Genomic DNA, 8,917 nt, shown 5'->3' with positions numbered 1-8,917 from the left:
AAGTCATTTTAAGATGCAGCAATGCACCATAGCTCTTTTTCTGCTTCCCCCTTTTTAAAAATTTTTTTTTTTTTTTTTAATGTAGAGTACAATTTTACTATCTTTTGGTCAAAGATATATTGGTATAAGCATGATACACTGAACTTGTTTATTAGTGCAATCTTACCTTTCACAGCAAGTGTCATGTATTTTTATGTACGGTACAGGGTGTGGTCTGAGAGAGACAGATGATGGAATAATCTTCATGTATCTAAAACAGAAGATAAGAAAAGGCTCCCTACCAAGGTATCAACAGTTTCTCAGTGATGAGGATAGAAGAACCTGGGAATATCAACAAATTACCCAAACAGGTGAGGAAATGCATATGGAAAGAAGGGGAAAAGGGTAAGATTATTTCTAATTCAAATCCATTCAGTAACTTGGATACCTCTAGCCCCAAGGTAAACCACAGCCGTGCTTTGAAAGTGCCGATTCATATGCAGGGGTGCTTGTTCAGTCTCGGTTTGGCTCCTGGACTGTTGACTCTTTACCCCCCCACCCGCTGAAAGAATTGAGCCCCTGTGTTAAAACGAAGAGCCTGTATGGTCCTAAAGAAATATCATCGTTTACACAAAGTAGTCCGTTGACTGACTATTTTTCAGTTAAAAAATTTTTTTAATTAAAAAATTTTTGACCAAGACAATAATAGAACATAATTTGCAACTAGTCAGGAAGGCAACTGGTCCCAAGAGAGGAAAGAGAGTGATAAGGGGATGCCATCTCTGGGTGAACAGCATGATGCAATGACGCGAAGACGGGACTTGAAAGCATAACAAATATGTTACAGGTCAGAATAATTACCTTCCAAGTCAGAACTATTTGGAAGGCATAATGTAGCCTGGGCGAAAGACAGGTTGAATCGTTAAATGATCCAGGTCAGCGTCCATTGTGGTCTTCAGACTGATGAAGGAGGCTGGAGGCATCACAGTGGGAAGTCGAACGTTTTAGGACCTTGAGCCGATCTAATCCACCCCTTCATTTTACAGGTGAGGAAACCTGAGGTCCAGTGAGGGTAAATGACTCTCCCCAGGGAGCACAGATGACAATGACAAACCCAGAATGAGAACTGGTTTCCTGATCTCCAGCTCAGAGGCTGTTCCTTCGATCACACTGCCTCCATGGTAGACAGAGGACCCAGCAAAGACATGTGGGGCTGCATGACCACAACACTGCGTGAGCTTGAAGCGAGAGCATGTCCCGTGACAATACTTGGGGGACAAAGCCCCTGCCTGAGCAAGCTCAAAGGACAGACTGACAAAGTCGGTACGCATTTACCACCTTCTCAGGCAGAATGAGTGGAGAAAGATAAAAATGTCAAGGAAGCAAGGGATGCCTGCTTAATTAAACTGGTGACCACATCCACCTTGTTATGAGAAGGTGCCCAGGTCAGGTCGATACCTAAATACTAACAGTACTGCTAACAAAAACAAGGTAAAAGTAAATCCTTTTACTAGAATACTTGTAAATACTCATCAATAATAATAATGATGATGATGATAATACCTTTTAAAAAAACCAAAACACTTCAAGTTGCATATTACCAACACACAAGTTGTGAAGAAACTCTTGTGTTGTTGAACATGAATCAATGTCTTCCCTGTGATGATACAGCTTTATTCCCGAGGGCATGAGACAGTGCCCTCAAGGAATAAGAAGTCTTATCTATTTCTCCTTTATGCTTAGATTCTCCACTTCCCTGATACAAACAGTAACACTGGTTCTACAAGTTCTAGAAAGAGAACACTGATGGGAGGGTTATCTGAGACACTTGATGCACACAATTTGTAGGAAAACTCTTGTGATTTCTCTGTAAATTACTAATCTGAAAGAGACACAGCAAACCGTCCACAGCTTCAACTTCAAATGATTTAAACAAAAATAGAACGAGCCATGGACAGTGTCTGCATCCCTGTCCAATTTGATGTAAACAACGTTTGTAGAAATTGGGTGTGTTAAGAAAGTTTATCCATATATCTGGATAGCAATAAAAAGCGTTTCCTAGGAAACTGTAAGATCCTGTACCACACAGCATACAGCCCAACGAAGAGGAAAATTAGGTTGATTTCTAAATTCAAGATACACATTTGTACAACTGTCCTGAACTCCTGTGGCGGTGTCCGAGCAGAGTGGGCGTGGACATCGGTGGCTGTGTCTGCCTTCTCTCTCCCGCTGCAGTCTTCTCTGTGGAGCTCACTGGTCCAGACGGGGTTCCTCCTCAGCTGTGAGCCCCTGGGCTCTCCTCCTGCACTTCAGCCCCAGCCTGGGTCAGTACTGCCCTTCTGCTAATGACACTACTGTTTCATGTCTTCCCATTTCCTCTAAGACAGCTGCCAGCACGCTCAGGTTTCCATCTGGGAAGTTCTGTGCTTCCCAGAGATCCAGGATGACACCAGTTGGACTTGATTTGGTGGCAAAGTAATTCAAGTACCTGTAATTGGTAATGGGAAAAAGGGCTGAACGGTGTGATTTATGGGTCTGTTTTCTTTTCGGTGTTGACGAAACCTTTTTGTTTCTGCATTTCTATAAGTATCCTGGTCCCCCTTGAGAAACTGGGGCTTGCAGTGAGCTGTCCTGAATAACTAGCTCATGTTTAATTAGGTCAGCCCCAGACAGGAGACGTGATACTTAACTTTGTTAACCTCAACTCTGAGTAAGATAATTTAAGAGACAAGATGTCTATGGGTCACATCCTGAACAGGAAATCAAGAGGCTTATGTTTTCTTTCCAGCCCAGCCTCTGATCATCTTTGACAGGTCAGGCCTGGGGTTTTGCTTGGTAGTGATGGCAAAGTTCTAAAGAGAAGAGGCTCCTGAGGTCTCTTCATAACAGCACTGCTGTGTTTAGCATGTTAATTACCCATCCAGCATTAGGTCCTGCTTCAACAGTAGGTGAGGAACAATAATTAGTGAATGGCTATATCATTTAGGGGGATTTAGCCCATCAGCCTTGCGAAGTAGATCATAAAACTCGATGCTTAGAAAAGTCAGAGAAGCCCAGGATGTCTCTCAACCATGTATCTGCAACACCATGGTGCAAGAGACAAGGTAGGAACTTAATACATGTTGGCAGAATGAAAAGCAAGTAAATGTGCAGATGGAAAGACAAAAAAGAATGTTGCTCTAACAGTTATCAGTCCTGAAGCCCTGTGTCTGACAGGAACCAGGCTTGAAGCCTGGTCATACCCACCTGTCCAGGTTGAGCTTATGGGCCAGCATCCTCCAGTCGTGACCCCTGGTCTGCGGGGCATCCAGGCTGCTACAGAGCTTCTGCCGGATCGGGGGCGGGATGCTGAAAGCGCTGGGGCCCGTCATGGTGGTGATGGTGCTCGCTGGGTCCAGAAGCGGCAGATCCATGCCAGTAGGTTCCTGTGGTTCAGGCAGGGCAACAACACAGCATTATTTCTGAAGACAAAAGCAATCCTTATTGACCAGTCAACATAATGCCTCGTTTGAAAAGATAAGAGGAGAATGGGTGCTATTATTCTCCTTACTGAGAATGACTTCTTTCTGGCTGCAAGTTGTGATTCTCTATAACCTGGCTTAGAGGAAGAAGTATGTTGTGAGCTGACTTTGCACAGCCTGGGATTTATGGGTCTTCCTTCAGGACTGGGCTAGCCGGAGACCTCGTGTGTAACTCAGTAACAGCTTTTCTACTAGAATTTCTCCAGGATGAGCCAGGGAATGTCTAGAGATTCTAGAGACTGTCTGACCCTAAGGGGAATGCCCTGGGCAAATGCTCGAGGAACTTCTCCCTCTGACCTCTGTAGAAGATGGCTTGATTCTGCTTTTGAATGAAATGGAACATAGCTCTCCTCTAAATGATATCAAATTAAGACTAATCTTTTAAAAGAAAATGGTGAACGCAGTATACTGCCTTAGGGCAAACTGCTAACAGAATCCTCCAATTGCTATACACCCTTAACTTAAAAAAAAATCTAATTTTAGTAGAGAAAACCATAGACTGGCTTTTAAGATAGTTTCAGCTCATAAAACAGCATAAATGCAAAATCGGAATTTCATCTGCAGGAGAAACTCTAATCATTTTCTGATCACTTCTGCTGGTTGGAAAAGCAAAAGCAAATGTTGCCTGGGAACTATTAAAGTAATAAAAGAAAATCCACTTAATCTACTTTAAATGTCATCTCTCTCTTTTTTCCAAGCAGGTAACTGAGGTGAAGATAATTAGCTGCTGGAGGATAAAGCACCCACATGCAGCTCCAGCCATCAGGAAGTCTCAGGGTCTGGCGAGGTGCTCCACCCAGAGGTCAGTGCCCCTGCCATGCAGAACCTCCCAAACCCTGCTGCTCCTGCACTGTGGGGCCCCAGGGTGCATCCTGGGGTGGCCTGCTCCGTGGCCCTGCATCAGCAGCCAGGACTCACTGTGAGGCTTGTGCATCGCACCACACGGGGTCTGTCAGGGCCTTTGGAGGGCATGTTAGAACCAAAAAAAAAAAATTTTTTTTAACGTAGAACACACAACAGTGTTGACTATGATCACAGTCTTTGGCCTCAAACCCAGAGCTTGGCAAACTCAGTCTCCGAGGATTGTACTGGCTCCTTTATGTTAACCTCCAATACATACCCGGACTCAGGGGACTGGTGTGAAACAGAGGCAACAAATGGGAGCTGGAGTCCCTGAATCCTGAAGATCATTCCCTGCACCGGGCACAGAGCTGTTTTCAGGGGACCTTGAAGGCATAGTACTTAAACCAAGGGGACCAGAAGAGAGGGCGAAGGCACACGTTGGTGCTTTTCAGTGGATTTATGGTAGGAATGTTCACACACAAGTGGCCAACACTTCTATTAGGTATAAATAGAGGTTGGGGCAGAGGTGTAGAGAACTTAGACCTTAGGGCTACGGCCCACTTTGGGTCCTCCGTATGTCTTGTCTGGACCATGACAATGGGGTCTAGGTGGAAACCCAGCCGAACTGTCCCTGGCTGGCCATGGAGTGCTGACTCACAGCCTCAGATGTTCTCATTGGTGGCCACACCAGCTCCCTGCTTCTTACCTATGATCTCCCTTCTGCCACACTCATCTCCCTAAAGCCCAGCACTGACATTTTCCTGCCTTCTCTTCAGTTCAGTTCAGTTCAGTCACTCAGTCGTGTCCGACTCTTTGCAACCCCATGAATCACAGCACGCCAGGCCTCCCTGTCCATCACCAACTCCCGGAGTTCACTCAGACTCATGTCCATTGAGTCAGTGATGCCATCCAGCCATCTCATCCTCTGGCGTCCCCTTCTCCTCCTGCCCCCAATCCCTCCCAGCATCAGAGTCTTTTCCAATGAGTCAACTCTTCGCATGAGGTGGCCAAAGTACTGGAGTTTCAGCTTTAGCATCATTCCTTCCAAAGAAATCCCAGGGCTGATCTCCTTCAGAATGGACTGGTTGGATCTCCTTGCAGTCCAAGGGACCCTCAAGAGTCTTCTCCAACACCACAGTTCAAAAGCACCAATTCTTCTGTGCTCAGCCTTCTTCACAGTCCAACTCTCACATCCATACATGACCACAGGAAAAACCATAACCTTGACTAGACGGACCTTTGTTGGCAAAAAGTAATGTCTCTGCTTTTCAATATGCTATCTAGGTTGCTCATAACTTTCCTTCCAAGGAGTAAGCGTCTTTTAATTTCATGGCTGCAGTCACCATCTGCACTGGTTTTGGAGCCCAAAAAATAAAGTCTGACACTGTGTTCACTGTTTCCCCAGCTATTTCCCATGAAGTGATGGGACCGGATGCCATGATCTTCGTTTTCTGAATGTTGAGCTTTAAGCCAACTTTTTCACTCTCCTCTTTCACTTTCATCAAGAGGCTTTTGAGTTCCTCTTCACTTTCTGCCATAAGGGTGGTGTCATCTGCATATCTGAGGTGATTGATATTTCTCCCAGCAATCTAGATTCCAGCTTGTGCTTCTTCCAGTCCAGCGTTTCTCATGATGTACTCTGCATATAAGTTAAATAAGCAGGGTGACAATATACAGCCTTGACATACTCCTTTTCCTATTTGGAACCAGTCTGTTGTTCCATGTCCAGTTCTAACTGTTGCTTCCTGACCTGCATTTCTCAAGAGGCAGATCAGGTGGTCTGGTATTCCCATCTCTTTTAGAATTTTCCACAGTTTATTGTGATCCACACAGTTAAAGGCTTTGGCATAGTCAATAAAGCAGAAATAGATGTTTTTTTGGAACTCTCTTGCTTTTTCCATGATCCAGCGGATGTTGGCAATTTGATATCTGGTTCCTGTACCTTTTCTAAAACCAGCTTGAACATCTGGAAGTTCACGGTTCACGTATTGCAGAAGCCTGGCTTGGAGAATTTTGAGCATTACTTTACTAGCGTGTGAGATGAGTGCAATTGTGCAGTAGTTTGAGCATTCTTTGGCATTGCCTTTGTTTGGGATTGGAATGAAAACTGACCTTTTCCAGTCCTGTGGCCAGTGCTGACTTTTCCAAATTTGCTGGCATATTGAGTGCAGCACTTTCACAGCATCAGCTTTCAGGATTTGAAATAGCTCAACTGGAATTCCATCACCTCCACTAGCTTTGTTCGTAGTGATGCTTTCTAAAGCCCACTTGACTTCACATTCCAGGATGTCTGGCTCTAGGTCAGTGATCACATCATTGTGATTATCTGGGTCATGAAGATCTTTTTTGTACAGTTCTGTGTATTCTTGCCACCTCTTCTTAATATCTTCTGCTTCTGTTAGGTCCATACCATTTCTGTCCTTTATCGAGCCCATCTTTGCATGAAATGTTCCCTTGGTATCTCTAATTTTCTTGAAGAGATCTCTAGTCTTTCCTATTCTGTTGTTTTCCTCTATTTCTTTGCATTGATCCCTGAGGAAGGCTTTCTTATCTCTTCTTGCTATTCTTTGGAACTCTGCATTCAGATGCTTATGTCTTTCCTTTTCTCCTTTGCTTTGCTTTTCGCTTCTCTTCTTTTCACAGCTATTTGTAAGGCCTCCTCAGACAGCTATTTTGCTTTTTTGCATTTCTTTTCCATGGGGATGGTCTTGATCCCTGTCTCCTGTACAGTGTCACGAACCTCATTCCATAGTTCATCAGGCACTCTATCTATCAGATCTAGGCCCTTAAATCTATTTCTCACTTCCACTGTATAATCATAAGGGATTTGATTTAGGTCATACCTGAATTGTCTAGTGGTTTTCCCTACTTTCTAAGTCTGAATTTGGTAATCTGCCTTCTCTTGGTAAGTATCAAATGGCTTTCCTGCCATACCCATCCCCAAGTCCTAACCCTGCAGTAAGGCGGTGTGCTGGTCTGGAGGCCCCAGGTGCTCCCTCCACCCAGCAACCTGACCCTGCCTTTCTCATGACTCTCTCTCCTCAGACTGGTCCATTCACTCGTCCAAGTGCCTTTCTTAAGGGTGTTTGTTGTTCAGTCGCTCAGTCTTGTCCGACTCTTTGCAACCCCATGGACTGCAGCAATCCAGGCTTCCCTGTCCTCACTCTCTCCTGGAGCTTGCTCAAACTCATGTCCATTGAGACATGATGCTGTCCAAACATCTCTGTCCCCCACTTCTCCTCCTGCCTTCAATTTTTCCCAGGGTCAGGGTACCTCACTCCAGTATTCTTGCCTGGAGAATTCCATGAACAGAGGAGTCTGGCAGGTTACAGTCCATGGGGTCGCAAAGAGTCGGACACAACTGCAACAACGAACACTGTGACCTCACTTTTGCTAGCTCTTCTGCTCTTTCCCTGAACCTCTGTCAGGCCAACCCCTTCAAAGCCTAGACCAGAAAGCATGTTTCCTGAGCAAACACCCCAAGCTATCTGTTGGGAGCCCTCCTATAGTGCATCCCACAGCTTGGGATCTCCACCCAGTCTGCCCTGTGAATCTTGGCTGTACTTACAGAGGACTTCCTCTGACTTCCCCAACTGCTTGGAGATGAGAATGTTTTTGTCATCCCCAGAACTCCTATGATGCTCAGGACAGTGCCTTGCATACGGAAGCTCTTCAATTCATATTTGTTGAAATGAGAGAAAATGTTTCTTGATACAGACAGAGGATGAAACCCACTCCACAGAGCTTCTAACTAACTGTGGCTAAAGGCAAGGCCCTTCTCACTGTTCAGTACTGAAGGTGAAGGGCAAGGAGAGGGAGGCACGGCTCTCAGGAAGGTGTGTGCACATCCGCCCGGTTCCCCTTCTCCTGGTGAATAAGGAACCGTCAGCACTTTACGTGGGCCTTCAAACCCTGCATCGCCATCCTATGTATTTCTGCGTGGACAAAATAAGAAGCCCCAAAGGGCATCATCTTGTCTCTCTTATCAGATGGCTGACAACAGCCTTGGAGATAAAAGAAAATACATACATTTACATTTAAATTTCACCTACTAATTTCTGTTGCTATTATTTCTTCCTTTACTTCCAGGTGAAAGTAGAGTTTACTCTCACATAACGCTTATTACAATAATTGTTTATGATATTGGTACCATCTGCCTTTGACGTTACGATTCTCTTAAACATATGATTTTTCACCATTAACCAAACAGCTGCTATGGCCTACATTTCAACAGTCCACAGGAGAAGTAACTTTCCACTCCTGTATTCTGACTCTTCGGGAAGTCACTTAGAAAAACTAGATTTCCCCAAGCGTCCTTTTGAACAGATTATATAAAACAGAAGAGGTAAATAGGATGGCTGTAGCAGAGTGAAGCTTTGGATGCTGACACTGTTCTCGGTGTACACAGAAGTGCTGTGGGTCAACAGTTATAATGTCTTTGTTTTTATAGTTAAAAGTCCTGAAAAGACTGAAATTCCTCTTTTACTTTTTTCTCTCTTGGTGGGCACCTTCCCCTTTCTTACTTCCCTGGTTCCTCTAAGAACCCTCTTACCATCATTTACATTTTGACACTC

General features: G+C 44.7%; 1 protein-coding gene and 1 long non-coding RNA gene across 3 annotated transcripts in view; one reads left to right on the top strand and one right to left on the bottom strand.

Moving 5' to 3' along the window:
- Nucleotides 1-4,167, top strand: LOC132345563 (uncharacterized). The gene is made up of 2 exons (XR_009495013.1): nucleotides 1-350; nucleotides 1,026-4,167. It is a non-coding gene; the product is annotated as an uncharacterized lncRNA (long non-coding RNA).
- The window catches only part of UNC5C (unc-5 netrin receptor C), a 425,239-nt gene continuing 416,955 nt past the window's right edge, over nucleotides 634-8,917 (bottom strand). For both annotated transcript variants that reach the window (XM_005207736.3, XM_002688134.5), the window contains 2 exons: nucleotides 3,226-3,404; nucleotides 634-2,467 (listed from right to left, as the gene is read on the bottom strand). In XM_005207736.3, the coding sequence (XP_005207793.1) occupies nucleotides 2,305-2,467; nucleotides 3,226-3,404 (342 nt within the window). In that variant the 3' untranslated portion in view covers nucleotides 634-2,304. The remainder of the gene's footprint in view (nucleotides 2,468-3,225; nucleotides 3,405-8,917) is intronic.

This window comes from Bos taurus, chromosome 6, assembly GCF_002263795.3.
Source record: "Bos taurus isolate L1 Dominette 01449 registration number 42190680 breed Hereford chromosome 6, ARS-UCD2.0, whole genome shotgun sequence".
NCBI classification, from domain to species: domain Eukaryota; kingdom Metazoa; phylum Chordata; class Mammalia; order Artiodactyla; family Bovidae; genus Bos; species Bos taurus.
The sequence above is the reverse complement of the archived record's forward strand: the minus strand, read 5'-3'. Positions and strand labels throughout refer to the sequence as shown.